This window comes from Coenobita brevimanus, chromosome 62, assembly GCF_032717465.1.
Source record: "Coenobita brevimanus isolate Jiangsu-jjx chromosome 62, ASM3271746v2, whole genome shotgun sequence".
Taxonomy (NCBI): Eukaryota; Metazoa; Arthropoda; class Malacostraca; order Decapoda; family Coenobitidae; genus Coenobita; species Coenobita brevimanus.
Window position 1 is genome coordinate 27028575 of NC_137015.1, and position 21586 is coordinate 27050160.

Consider the following 21586-nt stretch of genomic DNA (forward strand, 5'->3'; position numbering starts at 1 on the left):
GAGGTCACAGGGCCCTTTGCATGGGACTAAAAAAAGGCGGAATTTGACAGGCGCGAATCCGACGTGCTTCCACCTTGAAAGACGACAGTAAACTAAATACAGTGTGTGGTGGCCTGCCTAGGGGAAGTGCAGTGCTGCCAATCAACAGCCTGGTGACAGCTGCTAATATATACGCTATGAAATTATTGGCAGGAAATCTAGACAATACATAATAAATTAGGTAGGTCCAGGTGAATGTGTAAATATCACTTTGGCTTCTCCCTTCCCTCCTTATATATTTTTTTATTACGAGAATAGATTATACGGCATATTTTAAGGGGAAATAAACAGAAAAAATTAGCGAACGAGGCACGTGAGGTGTTGTCAGGTGATAACTAGCCAATTCCAGGTGTATGGCACTATTACTTACCTTATTTTTTTTTTGTATATATTATTTGGTATAAGAATAGGGCATAAGGCTTATTTCGATGGATGAAATCAGTGGAAAATTCCAGGGAAGATTTACTTAGCGAAGCACGGCCAGGCAGGCAAAAGGAGAGGGTAATGGAGGGGAGGTACATTACTTGTGGAGAAGGGAGAAAAAGTGAGCAGATGGAAAGAACACTTGAGGGAATTGTTGAACATAGAGGATGGAAGTAATCCGAGTATAAGTGGCTGGGGAATGGCTGGGAGAAGGAGGGAGGTGAGGAGACAGGAAGAAATCAGTAGGATAGAAGTTGTGAAAGCAATGAAGAAAGTTAAATTGGGGAAAGCCCCAGGAACTGATGGAGTGTGTGGTGAATGCTGAAACATGGGGGAGAGATAGTAGTAGAATGGATGTGTAAGATGTGCTCATTGGCCTGGGAGGAAGGTAGAGCCCCAGAGGATTGGAAGTCGGGTATAATTATTCCCTTGTACAAAGGAAAAGGGGAAAAAGAAGTGTGTGGTAATCATAGGGGCATTTGTCTTCTTAGTATAATAGGAAAAGTGTATGGTAGGATACTTATTGACAGAGTTTGAGAAAGAACAGAGAAATTAGTTGGAGAAGAACAGGGAGGCTTTAGGAACGGAAGAGACTGTGTAGATCAGATATTCATTCTTAGATCTTTAGTGGAAAAGTTTCTAGAGAAGGGAAAGAAGTTGTATACGGCTTTCATGGATTTGGCGAAAGCATATGACAGGGTGGATAGACAAGGATTGTGGAAAGTGTTCAGAATATATGGAATAGATGGGAAGTTGTTGAATGCTGTGAAGAGTATGTACGATGGTGCGAAGGCTGCTGTGCGTGTGGATGGCGAACTAAGTGAATTTTCTCTTTGAAAGTTGGGTTGAAACAGGGATGTGTCATGTCTCCATGGTTGTTCAATCTTTACATGGATGGGGTAATAAAAGAGGTACAAGGTAGGGTAGTGGATGTTGGAGTGGCCCTGGTGAGAGAGGACAGTGTTTGGAAACTCCCTGTACTGTTGTTTGCAGATGATACTGTGTTGTTGAATGAAGACGAATGGGAGCTACAAGGCTTGGTGGATGAGTTTGGGAAAGTGTGTAAGAAACGGAATCTAAAGGTGAATGTAGGGAAGAGTAAAGTATTGGTCTCTGAGAGAGGTGAAGTCAGTGAATGTACAGCAAGGTTGGATGGTGAGGAATTGGAAAATGTGAGTACGTTTAAGTACTTGGGTAGTGTGATGAGTAAAGATGGAGGTTTGGAGGGTGAAGTGCGTGAAAGGGTACAGCAGGGAAGAAAGGTTGCTGGTTCCTTGAAAGCAGTGATAAGAAACAGGGAAGTGAGCATGGAAGTGAAAAAGTTACTACATGACAGTATTGTGATACCAACTCTAACTTACGGAAGTGAAGCTTGGACGTTGTTGGAAGGACACAAGTCAAGAGTGAGAGCAGTGGAAATGAGTTATTTAAGAGGAGCCTGTGGAGTCACATGGAGAGACAGGCTGACAAATGAGGATATAAAGGAGCGTTGTGGTGTGGATGTGATAGGAAGCATTATGAGGAACACACTGAGGTGGTTTGGCCATGTGGAGAGGATGGAGGGTGAAAGACTGAGGAAGAGAGTGTTTGTGAGTGAGGTGGAGGGGGGAAGAGGGAGGGGGAGGCAGAGGATGAGATGGAGGGATGGGGTGGAGAGGTATATGAGAGAGGGGGGTGTGAGCTGGGAGCAGGGCAGTGAAATGGCAGGGGACAGGGTGACTTGGAGGAGATTTGTTTGTGGCCACCCCAAATGGGATTGAGGCATCTGGCAATAGATAGATAGATAGATCCTTCCCATATTATAGTCTTCCAACTTGTACATGTACAGTATTACTGATACACTCCAGTTACTGTACAATGCTGCATTTATGATGGAGAGGTGGCAATTTTAGGTCATGTTAAAATCGACAGTGTTGACTATTCTTACAGGTATAAGCCACCTTTTCCTGACATTCATTTCTGTTCCAAATTCCCCAGAAACCTACAGATGGAATATCTATTAATGTTTCAACTATACCCAAGATGCTGATTTGCCAATCTGACCCAATTTACAGTTTCAATTGTATGCTAAAGGGATATTTTTTATACATTCCCTAACAAACACATGGGTTGTATGTGTTTCAGGCATGAATTCTTGCCATTTAAAAAGGATCTTTTGCACCTCTTCCTTAACACTTTATTCCTGCATATACTAAGGTATTATAATCTATTTAAGAATCTACTGCATACTGGTATGAAAAAGGACTAAATAACATAAGACAGTTATAATAAACTGCTATGGAAGAGGTACTAGAAAGTTACCTGTGGCAGCAGCCTTAATCTTCTCGGCAAAGTAGAGGAGGCGGCACACGTGATGAAGTGCCTCCTCTATGAACCTGAGCGACAACAACACCAGCGCCACACGAGTGAAGCTGAAAAGCATGGACATGATAAAAACAGAAAAGGGTAAACCTGACATGTAAGTTATGATGATGATGATGAAAATATATATATAAATATATATATATATATATATAGATATATATATATATATATATAAATACTGTATATATATATATATAGATAGATAGATATAAATACTGTATATATATAGATATATATATATATATATATAAATACTGTATATATATATATATAGATAGATAGATATAAATACTGTATATATATATATATATATCTATCTATCTATTGCCAGACGCCTCAATCCCGTTTGGGGTGGACACAAACAAATCGCCTCCAAGTCGCCCTGTCCCCCGCCATTTCACTGCCCTGCTCCCAACTCACACCCCCCTCTCTCATATACCTCTCCACCCCATCCCTCCATCTCATCCTCGGCCTCCCCCTCCCTCTTCCCCCCTCCACCTCACTCACATACACTCTCTTCGTCAGTCTTTCACCCTCCATCCTCTCCACATGGCCAAACCACCTCAGTGTGTTCCTCATAATGCTTCCTATCACATCCACATCCACACCACAACGCTCCTTTATATATATATAGATAGATAGATATATATAGATAGATAGATATAAATACTGTATGTATATATATATATATATATATATATATATATATATACATATGTGTGTGTTGATGTGGATGTGATAGGAAGCGTTATGAGGGACACACTGAGGTGGTTTGGCCATGTGGAGAGGATGGAGGGGGAAAGACTGACGAAGAGAGTGTATGTGAGTGAGGTGGAGGGGGGAAGAGGGAGGTGGAGGGGGGAAGAGGGAGGGGGAGGCCGGGGATGAGATGGAGGGATGGGGTGGAGAGGTATATGAGAGAGGGGGGTGTGAGTTGGGAGCAGGGCAGTGAAATGGCAGGGGACAGGGCGACTTGGAGGGGATTTGTTTGTGGCCACCCCAAACGGGATTGAGGCATCTGGCAATAGATAGATAGATAGATATACATAAATATATATATATATATATATATATATATATATATTTTCAAGAATACTCCCCCAGTATCCCTGCTTGTCGTAAAAGGTGACTAAAAGGGTTGGCAGAGGGTTAGTGCCCCTCCCCGGAAAACAGCTAACTAAAAAAACAAACAAGAAGCCTCGGGCAAGGACTGACCAAATGATGACGACCCAGGAATAGACAAAGGACTTGGTAATGGTTACGTGGAATGTAAGAGGAGCGAATGATGAGGTGAAAGAGAGAGAGATTGTCCAGGTGCTTGAGGGTGCAAAAGTGGATGTATGTGGAATGATTGAAACAAAATGGAGAGGTGAGAGTGTGAGAGAATGGGAGTATGGATGGGGTACATGTGCAGGAGTAGGTGAGAATGAGAGGGCAAAGGAAGGAGTATGTATAGTTGTGAGTAAAAGATGGAAGAAGAGCATAAGACAGTATGGATCAGTTGGGTCAAGGATTGTGTGGGTAAAGTTGAAAGTTGGAATACAAATGTGGGCGCTTGTGTGTGTGTATGCGCCAACGCAAGATCGTGCTAGAAGAGTGAGAGAAGAGTTCTGGACAAATGTGGAAGTGTGCATGGAAAAGTTTGGAAGGAATGAGAGAGTGTTTTTGATCGGTGATATGAATGGTAAAGTAGGGAATGTGAAGGTGGATGGAATAGTTGGTGAGTGGGGTGTGCCTGCCGAGATAGATAAAAATGGCAGTGCGTTAGTGGACATTTGTGCTGGGAGGGGGTTGGTGATAGCCAATACCCTCTTCAGGCATAAAATGATCCACAGGTATACATGGCGAGTGATGAGAAGGGTGGGTGGTGAACTGAATGAAAGGAAGGCAATGATTGATTATGTGTGTGGATAAAAGGATGCGAAGATGTATAATGGATGCAAGAGCTTATAGAGGTTGGGGGAGTGGACTTTCTGACCACTACTTGGTGGTGGCCAGAATTATGATACAAGTAAGATGGAGGAACGGAAGAAGGGAAAAACGAGAGGAAGGAGTAGTTGCAAGGAGAGTGGAAAGGTTACAAGAGGATGAGAAAAAGGTAGAGTATAAGAGAGAAGTGGAGGAACGGCTGGGCAAATATGAATTGGAGCAGATGGGGGACGTGGAAGGTGTGCGTAGGATATTTACAGAAGAAATATGTGCAGCATGTGATGTGGTGTGTGGAAGGAAGAGAAGACAGAAGGGGGTGCAAGGAACAGCGTGGTGGAATGAAGAGGTGAGACAGGCTGTGGCACAAAAGAAGAAAGCATACAATGAATGGATGAGAAATAGGGGCGTGGAAGGAGTTGAGAGGTGGAAGAGAGAGTTATATGTAGAAAGAAAGAGAGAGGTGAAAAGATTAGTAAGAGAGAGTAAGAAGAGAGTGGATAAGGAATTTGGAAGGAATTTGAGTGTAAAGTGGAGGGACTGTAAGAAAATGTTCTGGAAAGAGGTGAAGAGAGTAAGACAGGGTGGAAGTGAGGTTAGCAGGGGAGTGAAAGATAAAAATGGTAGATTACTAGTGGAGAAGAGAGAAAAAGTGAGCAGATGGAGAGAACATTTTAATGAATTGTTGAACATAGAGGATGGAAGTAATGCGAGTATAAGTGGCTGGGGAATGGCTGGGAGAAGGAGAGAGGTGAGAAGACAGGAAGAAATTAGTAGGATAGAAGTTGTGGAAGCAATGAAGAAAGTTAAATTGGGGAAAGCCCCAGGAATTAATGGAGTGTGTGGTGAAATGCTGAAGCATGGGGGAGAGATAGTAGTAGAATGGATGTGGAAGATGTGCAGATTGGCCTGGGAGGAAGGTAGAGTCCCGGAGGATTGGAAGTCAGGTATAATTATTCCCTTGTACAAAGGAAAAGGGGAAAAAGGAGTGTGTGGTAATCATAGGGGCATTTGTCTTCTTAGTATAATAGGAAAAATGTATGGTAGGATACTTATTGACAGAGTTAGAGAAAGAACAGAGGAATTAGTTGGAGAAGAACAGGGAGGCTTTAGGAAGGGAAGAGGTTGTGTAGATCAGATATTCATTCTTAGATATTTAGTGGAAAAGTTTCTTGAGAAGGGAAAGAAGTTGTATGAGGGCTTCATGGATTTGGAGAAAGCATATGACAGGGTGGATAGACAAGGATTGTGGAAAGGATTAAGAATATATGGAGTACATGGAAAGTTGTTGAATGCTGTGAAGAGTATGCATGATGATGCTAAGGCTGCAGTGCATGTGGATGGTGAAACAGGGATGTGTCATGTCTCCATGGTTGTTCAATCTGTTCATGGATGGGGTAATAAAAGAGGTACAAGGTAGGGTAGTGGATGTTGGAGAGGCCCTGGTGAGAGAGGATAGTGTTTGGAAACTCCCTGTACTGTTGTTTGCAGATGATACTGTGTTGTTGAGTGAAGACGAAGGGGAGCTACAAGGCATGGTGGATGAGTTTGGGAGAGTGTGCAAGAAATGGAATCTAAAGGGGAATGTAGGGAAGAGTAAAGTGATGGTCTTTGAGAGAGGTGAAGTCAGTGAATGTACAGCGAGGTTGGATGGTGAGGAATTGGAAAATGTGAGTACGTTTAAGTACTTGGGTAGTGTGATCAGTAAGGATGGAGGTTTGGAGGGTTAAGTGCTTGAAAGGGTACAGCAGGGAAGAAAGGTTGCTGGTTCCTTGAAAGCAGTGATAAGAAACAGGGAAGTGAGCATGGAAGTGAAAAAGTTACTACATGACAGTATTGTGATACCAACTCTAACGTATGGAAGTGAAGCTTGGACGTTGCTGGAAGGACACAAGTCAAGGGTGAGAACAGTAGAAATGAGTTATTTAAGAGGAGCCTGTGGAGTCACATGGAGAGACAGGCTGGCGAATGAGGATATAAAGGAGCGTTGTGGTGTGGATGTGGATGTGATAGGAAGTGTTATGAGAAACACACAGAGGTGGTTTGGCCATGTGGAGAGGATGGAGGGTGAAAGACTGACAAAGAGAGTGTATGTGAGTGAGGTGGAGGGGGGAAGAGGGAGGGGGAGGCCGAGGATGAGATGGAGTGATGGGGTGGAGAGGTATAAGAGAGAGGTGGGTGTGAGTTGGTAGCAGGGCAGTGAAATTGTGGGGGACAGGACGACGTGGAGGCGATTTGTTTGTGGCCACCCCAAATGGGATTGAGGCGTCTGGCAATAGATAGATAGATAGATATAGATATAGATATATATATATATATATATATATATATATATACACACATACATACAGGTAAGCCCTTAATTTACGCGAAATTTTTTCACGCGATTTTGGTTATCCACGAATTTTTCATACAATAATTAAAATACAAAATTATAGTATTCAAATAAATAATTTTAATACACAAGAGAAATAAATAAAATATAAAAATGCCTACCTACTGCCCGTGTGCATACATATGTATGTATGTATGTGTGTGTGTGTGTGTGTGTGTGGGAGGTCGGTCTACCACGCACCATACAGTCAGTTTGAATCCGACGGTCGAAATATGCGTGACTCGCAAATCGTTATTTGTGGCTTATTTTTCTGCCTTCCAGTGATTGCTTGCCTTGTCTGCCAACATGGGGCCTAAGCATAGTGCTAGTGAAGCATGTGGTAACACACCAAAACGGCCTAGTAAAGTGATGTTGCTGACAGAGAAAGTTAAAGTGTTGGACAAACTTAATGGAGGAATGTTGGCGACAATTCTCCGTCAGGACGATTCCCTGTCATTTATTTACATACCAGTTTATTTAGCAAGTCCAATACACTAGTTTTTTACTTATATGAGTTATAAAATCCCCCTGAAAATTAGTTACTAAAGTATTAATTAATTAATAATAAGTATATTTATAGAATGACAGGAAATCGTCCATGTTTTGATGGTGAATTGACTTCGTGGTTAATTGTCTTGGAACCGTGTGTTTGGGGTGAGTCAACTGTTCTTACAATAAAGAAGACAGAACGTAGCAAACGGGAGGCAGTGAGGGCTAGTGCACCAGACTGTGCTGAAATGTCTCCACCTACGCCTGTGAACTGGCTCGGAACCGTATGTTTGGGGTGAATGAGTCAACTGTTTGGACAATAAAGAAGGCAGAATGTAGCATATGGGAGGAGTGAGGGCTTGTGCACCAGACTGTTGAAGCGTCCCCACCTACGCCTGTGCTTGTCAGGTTTCAGTGTTAAATTTCTTACATTTTTGTTGTTTTTCATACTTTATGCTAGTTTATAAGGTGTATGTGGTGCATAAACAGTATTATTCAGATGTAATATACTTAGTAGACATGCATAATTATGTGCACACAAGGGCAGAACATATACGTGAATTTACCACATACGCGAAGGGTCTGGGAACGTAACCCTCACGTGAATTAAGGGCTTACCTGTATAATATATATATATATATATATATATATCCATCCATTGTCCATTCCTACGTTGCCCCATGAGGAGCGTAGGAGCCCAGGGCTAGGCAGTTGGTCCTGACATTTAAGATGTGAGTGACCAGTGTCTCAGTTACACAGAGAGTAGGCCAGCATGCTCTCCAGTACAAATTTCTCTAACTATCTACACCAAACTACATGCACAGTACACACTACACTTCCTATTCAAAATTCAACTAAAATGGCGTCTCATCACCAAGGCTCGGAGTCCCCAGGGGGGGGGACCATAAATGCCCCCACCATCCGCCCCTCTCCCAGTGACGACTCGAGGTGCCTGGAACCACTGTCTGACTCTCTTCTTCATTTCTGCAACATTCGCGGCCTTTCCTCTAACTTTCGCTCTGTTGAGCACCACCTCTCCTCCTCTAAACCTCACCTTCTTTTTCTAACTGAGACTCAGCTGTCTGAGGCAACTGACAGCAAACCCTTTTCTGTATCCTCCTACTTTCTCTATACTCATTTCAAAGCCAAAGGTGGCTGTTGTGTAAATATACGCAACGACTTATCTTGCTCTCGTGTTCCTGAACTCGATTCTTCTGAATTCTCTACATTCTGACTTCGGCTTTCCTGTCATTCTCTGACTAAATATATCTGTGCTGTTTACTTATCCCCTAATTCTACTGACTATCAAAAATTCTTCGACTATCTTACTTCTACGATAGAACACATTCTATCCATTTCTCCTTTCTCTGAAATCTCCATTCTAGGAGATTTCAATGTTCACCACCACCTTTGGCTCTCCTCTCCTTTCACTGATCCACCTGGTGAACAAGCCTACATCTTTTCTATCCTTAATAACCTAGAGCAGCTTGTACAGCACCCTACCCGTATCCCTGACCGCCTTGGAGAGAGCTCCAACATACTTGACCTCTTCCTCACAACTAATCCTTCTGCTTACTCTGTTAATCTTTTCTCTCCGTTGGGCTCCTCCGATCACAACCTTATTACCTTATCCTGTCCTATCACTCCGGTACGGCCTGTGGAACCTCCAGGGAAACGTAGTCTGTGGCATTTTGGAGCTGCGGACTGGGAAGCCCTCAGGCAGTACTTCTTTGATTTTCCCTGGAATGATTATTGCTTCCATGGCCAGGAGCCATCTGTGTGTGCCTTACGCATTACGGAGGTTATTCTCTCGGGCATGGAAGCATACATTCCTTTCTCATATCCTTTGACTAACGCAAGAAAGCCTTGGTTTAATCACGCTTGTTCTAATGCTGTCCGCAACAAGGAGAGGGCCTACAAAAGGTACCGGAGCCAACCCACCCCTGAATCACATCATCTTTACGTTTCTGCCTGGAATCGTGCTAAGTCTGTTCTACGCTCTACTAAAAATAATTTCATCCATACTAAATACTCTCAACTCTCCAACTCAAATTCTTCCCGCTCCTTCTGGCATCTTGCCAAAAATCTTTCTAACAACTTTACCTCATCATCCTTCCCTCCTCTTTTCGACTCTGATGGTTCTGTAGCTATTTCTTCTACTGATAAAGCAGATCTCTTCGCACAGACTTTCTCCTCCAATTCCACCTTAGACGATTCCGGTGCTGCTCCTCCATCATTTCCCCCCTCTGACTTCCTCATGGCTGACATTAAAATTTCTTCAGTTGATGTATTTTCTGCCATCACTGGCCTCAGTACTAACAAGGCATATGGGCCTGATGGGGTCCCTCCTGTTGTTCTCAAGAACTGTGCTTCTGTGCTTACACCCTGCCTAAGCAAACTCTTTCGCCTTTGTCTGTCAACTTGTACCTTTCCTTCTTGCTGGAAGTTTGCTCTCATTCAGCCAGTCCCAAAGAAGGGTGACCACTCCCAACCCTCCACCTATCGTCCAATTGCTTTAACGTCCTGTATTTCAAAAGTTTTCGAGTCAATTCTCAATAGAAAAATTTTAAGGCATCTTTCCTACCACAACCTTCTTTCCGATCGTCAGTACGGGTTCCGTCAGGGACGCTCCACTGGCGATCTTCTCACCTACCTTTCAGACTCCTGGTCATCCTCCTTTCGGGACTTTGGTGAAAGCTTTGCCATTGCACTTGACATCTCAAAGGCTTTTGATCGAGTCTGGCATAAATCTTTATTTTCCAAACTGCCCTCCTACGGTTTCTATCCTTCTATCTGTGCCTTCATTGCTAGCTTCCTTTCTGGTCGTTCTATAGCCGCTGTTGTAGACGGCCATCGTTCTTCTCCTAGATCTATCAACAGTGGTGTTCCTCAGGGCACTGTCCTATCACCAACTCTCTTCCTTTTATTCATCAATGATCTTCTAAGCTGTACATCTAACCCTATCCACTCATACGCTGATGACTCCACCCTTCACCTTTCCATTCGGTTCCCGCAACGCCCATCTCAACAGTTACTTCAACAAACAAGGGATGAGGCTATGGCACACCTAATGTCTGACTTGGCTCGTATCTCTGACTGGGGTAAAAATAATATGGTTGTTTTTAATGCATCTAAGACTCAGTTCTAACACCTATCAACCTGACAAAATCTTCCACAGGTATACCCACTAATGTTTAATAATATTCAGCTTAATCCTACATCATCCTTGAACATGCTTGGGGTTTCATTTACTCGGGACTTATCTTGGAAAGATCATATTACATCTCTTGTAAAATCTGCTTCCAAGAGATTGGGTGTGCTAAGCCGACTCCATTCTTTCTTTACCCCTGCACAATTGTTGACTCTATACAGGGGTTTTATCCACCCCTGTGTGGAGTACAACTCTCATGTGTGGGGAGGCTCCCCACATACAGCTCTTCTCAGCAGAGTGGAGTCAAAGGCTTTTCGTCTCATTAACTCTCCTCCTCTTACTAACTCCCTTCAACCTCTGTCTCTTCGCCGCACTGTTGCATCTTTATCTGTTTTCTATCGCTACTTTAATGGTCACTGCTCCTCTGACCTGTCTGTTTGCATTCCTACACCTCTACGACAGGAACGTAGCACCCGTCAGGCAGCAAACTCTCATCCCTTTTCCGTCCAACTCTCTAATGCAAGAGTTAACTGTTACTCCCAGTCTTTCATTTATGCAACAGGTCAACTCTGGAACTGTCTCCCTCTGTCTGTATTTCCTGCTGCCTATGATCTCCAGTCTTTCAAACGCAGTGTGTCCAGGCATCTCAAAATGATCGGATCTTGAATTTGGCTCTCTATTGTATTTTGTTCTTCTCTTGGAGGGAACTGTTACTGCGGGCTCATGGCCTTTGGTTCCTTCTTCCTCTCATTAAAAAAAAATAATAATAATAATAAATTAAAAAAAAAACACTCATCCCTGAGTGGCATTACATGAGCAATAAACCCCAACCACCTCTTGGATATAAACCTTCACTGGCTCAATCCGATTGGAGCACAATAATTACCCACTAAAAACCACCAGGTGCCAAAATTTGGTTATATGGTTACCACCCAGTGTAGTAAATGGTTTCCTGGTGTACAGGAAACCATTTGGCTTGTCACTCAGTGCAGAGTCACCCATAGGCAGAAGGAAGAGGAAAGAATGAAGGAATGAAAGACAGAAGAGGGAGTGTAAAGTCACCTGTAGGCAGAAGGATGAGGAAAGAATGAAGGAAAGAAAGACAGAAGAAGATGGAAGGAAAGAAGGATGGAGAAGACGACAGGGCAGACACCTGAGAGCAGCACTACATTGAGTGAGTGGATGGTGAGTGCCTCCACCTAACACACATTATATATTATATATATATATACACAATAGAACCTCTTTGGTCCGGACCCCTTTAATCCAGACAAAATTTAAAAATAATAAGCTCAAAAAATATGTTGAAAGTAATTCTAAAGTCATTTTCAGTATCGGCGTGGAAAGCGATTGTCATTTGTTTAGTCTTGGATCACGCTAGGTCGCAGCATGGGCGCCTGTTTAAACACACGCTAGCATTTGTTCCATCAACTAGTTCACCAACCATTTATATTTTTACGCTGTATTTCAAAAGTTAATCCTCCTTTCAATGCCCCTTAATGTAAGTGTAGCTTCTGTAATGAATAAAGGTGTTAAAAGGAGGAGTTTGCTTACACAAAAATGGGTCAGAATATTCTGCACTGTTTAGTGATTACTGTAGGTTATTTTTTGTACTTAAATGTGCTTTACTTGTACCTCAAACATTAGCTTCTTGCCCATATGGGTGTTATCAATATGCCAAAGATGACAATGTATTTTTTGCCCACATAAGTCTTATTTTCATTCCAAATATTACAGTTAATTAATTAATTTATTTTTTTGCCTACATGGGCCTTAGTCACTTACTATAATTTAAAATGAAGGCTATTTTCTTGTCATGGCCTTACCTGTAAATTATGCAATACAATACTGTTGTACATGATTAGTTTTGTTATTTTAGTATCCTTTCATCTTTTGCAGTTATGTAGGGTTGACATATGCCACATATGTTAATAATTAACAAACATATCATATGTAGATAGATTTTGGTATGAACTGGAGATTACCCTGATGGTCCGGACAATCTGCTAATTCGGACAACCCTTCCCCCCATATAGTCCGAATGAGAGAGGTTCTACTGTATATATATATGTATATACAGCTTTACATTGAGTGACAAGCCAAGTGGTTTCCTGTAAGCCAAGAAACCATTTACAACGCTGGGTGGTAACCATATAACCAAACCATACGTGCTCCCTATGTGTCAACAAATGGGTTGGTGGAGGGTTGGTGCCCCTCCCTGTAAAACAACTAACTCAGTGTCAAATGGCCACCCTTTTTTACGGAATTATGGTGTCTGGCAATAGATAGATAAATATACAGCAAGTCCTCGAAATACGAAAACCCAAAGTATGAATTTTTGATGGTACAAAATCAATTAATATAGGACAAATTCCACAGTACGAAAATATGTCTCGATACGAAAATCGATACAGTAATCCCGCATTTTTTGCGGATTTTTTGTCTACGGTTTTGCCCTCTCGCGGATTTTCTTAGCATTAATAAGTTCAATTAAAATATCCTTGAACATAGAGAAAACAAAAAATTTGAAATTCCCGCAGCTTCCAATAGCGCGGTAAACTCACGCCACCCTCTGTCCCTTTCCCGCGGCCCCTCTGCCAGTGTTACCATATGTAGCATAATTTTATTCTTTTAGCATAATTTTGATCATATTTTCGAGTCTGGAATATTTTTTAGCATATTAGAAGTTTTAGAATCATTCTAGCATAATTTAGAATGGAATGGAATATTTTTGGAATAATTTTATAAAAGCTACAAATGAGAGAGAGAGAGAGAGAGAGAGAGAGAGAGAGAGAGAGAGAGAGAGAGAGAGAGAGAGATAAGGTAAGATGTTTGAATAGTTGGTTACTTTCAGTTTGGGCTTGGTTGGGTTGGATTAGGTTAGGTTAGGTTAGGTTTTAGGTTAGGTTCGGTTTGGTTCGGTTAGGTTAGGTTAGGATAAGTTTGAGCTTTGTATTTTACCCATGAAACCTAGGTTTTTCCGATGGATTTTGGTATGATTCATTCGATTTTCAGCTTCATTTCAGTCGGAAATGACCATTTTCTGTGTTTCCCCCCCTCTCTATAACCGCCGATTCCCCAAAGATCCCCCATTATTGCAGGGGGAATGGGGGGGGTCATATCTCAAAATCTGGTTATTTCCGACGGAAATGATGCTCAAAATCGAATGAATCACATCAAAATCCATCAGAAAAACGTAAGTTTCGTGGGAAAAAGCAGTATGGGCAGAAAACCGATATTTATCCTCTAACTGTATGTAGGTTCATTTTAATATTTTCATAGTAAACAATACATAATTAATATGTAGCACAAATATGTATAGAATTTTATCATTTAGCTTCAAGTTAGCATAATTCATTTTATACTTGGAACAAATTTGCTCAATCTAGCATAATTTTTTCATTGCCCTAGCATAATTTCGTTGTTTGGATATGGCAACACTGCTCTCTGACCCGCATTCCTCAGTCCATGCCTGACTACCTCACGTGTCTGGTTTACTTGTAACCGCAGTATGATACAAGCCTCTTGCCTCCCACTTGCTTTCCACATGGCCCCAGGACGTAAGCCAGCCTCACCAAAGGCTAATAATACAATTAGAAAGAACTCCAAAGTGACAAAACGATCAAGAAAAGTTATGACCTTAGCAGAGAAAATTGTGTTATTGGACAAGCTAAGAAACGACCGTGCGAGTGTGTGCTATCACCAGTTGATGCATCTTTTTATTTTGTACTGTTTTGTGAATAAATGTGTAGATAACTGTGTATTACAGTACGGTGTTTACGTTTTTCCTTCATAATGGAGTATGTGCTTTCAATCTTGTAAGAAGGTATTTCGGGATGAGTATGGAGGTTTCGGGACAATTCGCAGTCACAACAAACACAAAACAATTCACCTTCATTAATGAAGATAGCTATGGGTGATGCTAGAATATAATTCAAAGGCAACTACAGCAAGGAAGAAACAAGTTAATTATTGACTAAAGGAGCAACTAATAAATAATATCCAGAACCTACGCTACTGAACATAGACTTTGCTGGATCCCCCTGAAATATAGTTATTAAAGTATTGATTAATTAATAAGTATATTGATAAAAGTATTGATTAGTATATTTATAGAATGGCAGGGAATCGTCCAGGGTGCGAATTGTTCTGAAGGGGAATCGTCCATGTTTTGACGGGGAATTGTCTGACGGCGAATTGTCTCGCAATCAGTATGGACATGGACTGTGTGATGGGCAGCATGGTGGACACAAGTGTAAGATTCAATTGTTAATAGAGTATTCGCGGAATTGACTTTTCGCGGGGGTTACAAGAACGTAACTACCGCGAAATATGCGGGATTACTGTACTTGATACGAAAGGAAATGCAGAGATAGCCATTATCCAGACTATATGATGTGAAGAAGTGCCTGAATAGACTGAAATCATGATTAATCTGGTGGAAACAAAACACAAGTACTGTTAGATTGATTTATTTACCAGTAAATGTACAATGAAAGACACAACTATCTTCCGAGTTCAGTCTGAAGAATATTTACACCAGGCGAAATACAATGAAAACCCTGTTTCTATTAGTGTGTGTTTCAAATGGTTCAATTTTTCCAAGCTATATTCATCAGACTTTGGGAAGATACTTGTGTCTTTCATCGTACACTTGAAGCAGCAGAAAGACCTTACCAATTTGATTCATAATCCTCCAGCTTGTTTCTGTAATTTTCTGACAACTTTCAATTTGGCAAATTACTTTTTCTTGCTGAAAAACTTCCGCCCCGTTATTATCGTCACTTTCCCCTTCGATTGTTTCCAGCGCAGTGGAAGAAACTCAATGTGCTCAAAGGTGGATATTGTTTCCTAATTTCTGAACTGGAGGTTTGGTTAGGTTAAAATTATTAGGTACAGATAAGCTCGGTTAGGCCAGGTTTAGTTAAACACTTAGGAAAGAACAGTCCTTTCTGCCATTATGTTAACGAAATAAATAAGAGTTGTCATACCAGAACAGCTAAAAATGGCGGGGAAACAGATTTAATAAGAAACGTTTACTATATTTACCAACCCAGAAATAATCTGAAACTATAAAAGACTATTAGGAAGAACTGATTTGGTAAGATGCTTCTATTGCTTAAAATAAAATGTATGTTTAGCCCCCTCAATGGCTGTGGGTTCAGAAATTTGCGTGCCCCCGATGTCGGCCTTGGGACCATTTTTTCAAAGTTATAAAATCAATTTCTTTTTCTTACATATGTGAAAAGACTCGTCTGGCACACCTGTTCCCCCCCCCCCATAAACCCATCCTGTGATTTGCTATGATTCGTGTAAGAATAAATAAAATTAGGATGTGTGTTACATCAGCATGTATACATTGGCCGAAAACATCTGGGACGAAGTGAACTGTGAACGCCAGACTGCTTGAGGTGGTAGAGTAGGGTCGTGTAAACACACCAGTGATCCTCATTCCCGTCCCATAATTGCTCGCAGTTTTTTATAGCTCACCCTAACTCAACGTCACTGACACCAGTACAGTAAGGTATTGTTCAGGGCCAGCAGCTAAGAAAGCGATAATGGAATAAATTATTGTTTGTATCAGTCCTCTCTCTTTCACACATACACATAAGAACAAACAAAACAATGAGAAGTAAATGTACACTAACTCTAAGGAGCAGAAATAACTGTGCTCAGTCAGTCTGAAATATATTGGGAAGAGTGATACCGAACGAAGAATGTGAAACTGAATGCTAACCTACGAGAACATGTGGAACGAAAGAGTAATGTTTTTCTGATTAGCAAACATTTTTGTTCCATATCGTCTCTTAAAATTGTAAAACCCATAATTGTTCGTGTAAGCATACAGCCTAAAGACCTTACCAATTCAGTTCATATTCCTCTAGTTTGTCATCTATATTTTTCTGACTCTTTTGAGGGCGGTAAATTATGTTCCCTTGCTGAAAGAAACTTACTCAAAATTAGAGCACATGTAACATAAGCAGGTAAATATCGGTGAATACATCTGGAGTGAAGAGAACGCCTGACTGATGGGATGGTAGAGTAGGGTCATGTACACACACCAGTGACCTTCGTTCCCTTCCCATAATTGTTCTCAGTTTATTATAATGCCCTAACTCAACGTCACTGACACCGAAACAGTGAAGTGTTGTTCAAGGCCGGCAGCTATGAAGGGGTTACTGGAATACTGTGTGAAAAATTCAAAATGGGCGCAGTGCATAGTGCCGCACTTGCTTGCCAAGAGAAAACAAACTAACCCCTCTCTGGTAAACAAATTTTCGCGCGCTTCTCAGTTGAGTCCATGTCCTTCCTCTCCTCACAGCCTCGCTGTACGTGAAGATATTTTCGAAGCCTTTCACCTTTAATATTGTTTCGCCATGCCTCCCAAGTGCCCTGCATCATCTCCAGCATTGGGGGAGCCCGCTGCAAAGAAGCAGCAGCACTGTACTCTAATTCTAGAAAGGAAATTGGATATTATAAGACCCCATGAGGAGGGACAGGGAGTTTCGGAGACTGGGCATGATTTAGGCCTTGCTGTTTCCACCATTGGGACTGTGACGAAGAAAAAGGAGATGTACAAGAATATGGCCACCTCCTTCTCTACAACTGTATACAGGTATGCTTACTTCTTAACCCCTTAAGTCCTAATTACATCAATTGATGCGATTTGAGTTTTATGCCAAAATGCCTAATCACATCAATTGAACGCGTCCTGTAAAAAACTGCGGCGTGCATGCTCCACTCCGATTATGACATACATAGCTTCAGGCCATTGAGAACTCGCCCTTGATGTGGCGTGAGGGGGGATCAGACTAACCCGGGCGGTGGGGGACACCCCCCTCTGCGCTGCCTCCATGCCACTCTCTACTCCACTCCCTCACGCCCTCCTTGTCCCCCATCACTCTCCCACCCCTCCACGAAACTGCATCTCTCCTCCCACAACAACCTGCATCTCTTCCCACCCTCTCTTGCCCCTCCTCCCTCCCTGCTAGCCAGGTCCCCCCCCCCCAAACCCCACCCCATCTCCCCCTCCTTGTTCCTCTACTACCCTTCCAACCCCCAACAGGCCCCCGAGTATCAGGCCTGATGTACGTAACTGTTTCATATTATTTCTACTTCTTCCCAAATTTTTACACCTCACTCTGTTCATTTCTCACTTCGTACCTACCAGTTTCTGTATGTACGTAGCTGGAGAATGCTGTATGTTGTATTACATACGACGGATCTTATTATTATTATTATTATTTTTTCATTTTCCCTACCTGCCCAGATTAGCACCTCTCAGTGGTATCCATCTGTGTTAGTTTTCAGAAGACTGTGAGGCCTTGTGGGGCTACTCCCCGCACCTGTTTCATCTCCCCACACATACATGGCAGGTGTGATAAATTCCAATGAAATGGAGAGTTTCCACTAGAGCATTTGGTTGTTGCTGAAACTGTAATGATAAGTGTGATGAAGTGTAATGATAATGTGATAACTGTAATGGTGTGATAAATGTGTTACGAGAACTTGGGACAGTAAAAAGAGAAATCGGAAACAAATTATTGCTTTTCCCTTTCTTCTGCAAGCATTTATAGCATTATTCAGCTTTATTTCGATGTCCTTGATGGTTATAAACATTTGTATGCGTCTGTGTTAGTTTTGGAATGACTATGAGGCCTTGTAGGGCTACTCCCCACACCGGTTTTACTTCCCCACACCTACATACACACCTGTTTTTATGGCCGGTATTGACAAATCCCATTGAAATGGAGGGTTTCCACAAGAGAATTGATTGTTGCCAAAATTTTTCTCCCCAAGTACCACCAAGGCCTTGTAGGCCTACTCCCCACACTAGTTATCTCCCCACACCTACATACACACCTGTTTTCATGGTAGATGGTACAGAACACAAAGAAGTGCCTTCTTTTCATGCGAAAAGCTGGTTATTTCCAACCCCCGTATCTATAGGCCTACTCTCCACAGCCTACTTTATCTCCCCACACCTACATACACCTGTTTTCATGGTTGGTGTGGCAAAACACTTTGAAATTACCTGTTTCAATAAGAAAAATACGTAGTTATCAAAATTTTCATGTTTTCGATTGTTTTCAAGGGGTAACTATCATAAACTTTTTTTTGAACTTTGATGCACGATTGTGCAGTAACCATTAGGCCTATGGGGGTACAGACTGCATTGTCAGGTGTGTAAATTCTTCTTCTCTAGCCAGAACACAGTCAATTTGCCCTTGGTGAAAGTTGCCAAAACACACCCGAATTGCAGTTGTGGGAGGTACCCTGCCTGAAACAATTGTGTCTTAACCCCTTAACTGCGGGATGTCACTTTTGTGATGCTCAGGCGCAATGGATCATACCGCGGGGCGTCACTTTTGTGATTCTGTGTTATTTTGAATTCTCCCGGGCTTACAAGTGGTGGCTTGTATCATCTATCAGTACTGGCAATGTCCAACACTAGTCAGCACTCCTAATCTCATCTGTACTCCCATCCATTGTTGACAATTTAGCCATTTTTCCCTGCTCTGGACTCCCCTCCCTACCTCCCCTCCATTACCCTCTCCTCTCGCCTGCTCGGCCGCGCTGCACTAAGTAAATCTTCCCCGGAATTTTCCACTGATTTCATCCATTGAAATAAGCCCTATGCCCTTTTCTTATACAAAATAACATATACAAAAAAGAAATAAGGTAAGTGATGGTGCCATACACCTGGAATTGGCTAATTATCACCTGACAACACCTCACGTGCACTCGTTCGGTAATTTCCCCCTGGTAATTTCCTCTTGAAATATGCCATATAATCTATTTTCGTAATAAAAATATACATATGAAACGAAGGGAGAAGCCTAAGTGATATTTACATTCACCTGGAACTACCTATTTTTTTATGAACCCGGTATTGTCGAGATTTCCTACCAATCATTTCATAGCATGTAAATTAGCAGCTGTCACCCTATTGACATTGTCAACCTTTGCCTGCCCATATATGCCACGGGAATCAGTTCCTTGTCATCCTCTGAGGTGAAATCATGTCACACTCGTGCCCTGCCATTTCCGCCGCTTCTACACCCATTGCAAAGGACCCTGTGACCTCTACCCCTAGAAAAACTTGTGAGGGAAGCAGTAAAGGACTTAGTGACTCGACAGAATTATCTATGATAACGATGGATAGTAACTTTGATCCTTCGGGTGAATCCTGTGATGAGCCTGGGGAGGAAAACGTTATAGAAACTCCTAGTACGAATGCTTCAGCGTCCCAAGTTATCCCTAGCTCCAAGGGAAAGGAGCCATTAGTGCAAAGAGGGAAGAAATTGGGAAGGGAGCGAAAAGGTGGCGGGTTAACCCCGGAACAATGGCCCCGCCTGACCCAGCCCGCCATGAGTCCTGAGGTGATTCACCTCCCCGCTCCCCCAGCCCCACTTCACTAATTTATTCCTCATCTTCAGTGGAATTTTCTCCTGAGTCTTCATTGTCGGAGTCTCCACCAGCACCTACAGTGAAGGCAGGCCGTAGGGGACAAGGTAAATCCCTGACTAGTAAAAGCAGACTAGCAACTAGAGTAAGGGCTGCTAGTGCTACATGGCAACCTAGGGTCAGTGAGAGTGACCTTGAAACAGCCCAGTCTGCCTCACAGCCACCCTCCACCCTCACCCACCCTACACCGCCACGACAGGGAATCCTGGACGCCTTCGTGTGGACGGAAGGTTCCGATTTTGTCCCTGAACATCTGCATTTTGACGAGAGTTGCTCAGGGATACAGCCTGCCTTCACTCTTGACGAGGATGCTGAGTGTGTGGACTTCCTTTTGGCCTTCCTCGATGATGTAGTCATGCAGCACATATGTGATGAGACAAACAGGTACGAATCACAACGTGCTGCAAGTGGTGCAGGTGCAGCAAAGATGCAACAGTGGACCGTGCTGGGAGTGCAGGAGCTGTATATGTTCTTCATCCTCATGCTTCTCACGCTGCACTCAAAGAAGCATGAGTTGGAAGAATACTGGTCCATGGACCCCTTACTACTCTCACCCACCTTCAGTAAGTACATGGCCAGAGATCACTTCCGGAACATCATGGGAAACCTGCACTTCGCCAACAATGATGTACCTTCCCAAACTGACCCACTCTGGAAGATCCGGGAGATTCTGAGCAGAATGAAGGATAAGTTTATGTCTTTCTTTCACCCATTTCAGAAGGTTGTCATAGACGAATCCTTGGTTTTGTTCAGAGGATGTCTTAGGTTTGTACAGTACATTCCAAGCAAACGCCATCACTCTGGAATCAAGTTCTTTGTACTGTGCGACTGTAAGATGGGGTACATCCTTGACTTCGTTATCTATTCAGCCAGCACTGTCGATCTGGACAAAACACACCCCCTTGGCTTCTCACGCTGTGTAGTGAAAGTGCTGCTTGAAAGGTATTTTGGTGGGAATCACGTGCTGTATACTGACAACTATTATACACCACCGAAACTTGCTAAATATCTTTCAGAGCACGGCATCGGCTCCTGTGGCACTATGAAAAGCAATCGTGCCAACTCCCCCAAATTCCCAGAGGCAAGAAACTCGCAGCGAGGAGACGTGCACCTACGCAAGTATGAGATGATGCTGGCAATATGGTGGCATGACAATAGGGTCGTGAACATGCTCACTACCGTACACAAGGGGGAAATGAAAGACAGTGGGAAGGTCGGCCGTAGGACAGGCAAACCTGTGAGGAAACCTGATGCTGTCATAGACTATAATATCAACATGTGGCTGGTGGACAAGTCCGACATGATGATTGGAGAGATCAACTGCCTCAGGAAGAACACTAGGTGGTACAGGA

At 42.6% G+C, this 21586-nt stretch overlaps 1 protein-coding gene across 1 annotated transcript in view; it reads right to left on the reverse strand.

Moving 5' to 3' along the window:
- Positions 1-21586, reverse strand: part of TRAM (translocating chain-associated membrane protein 1) — a 280665-nt gene that overhangs the window by 49688 nt on the left and 209391 nt on the right. Inside the window, exon 6 of the mRNA XM_080275621.1 lies at positions 2764-2873. Coding sequence (XP_080131747.1) covers positions 2764-2873 — 110 coding nt within the window. The remainder of the gene's footprint in view (positions 1-2763; positions 2874-21586) is intronic.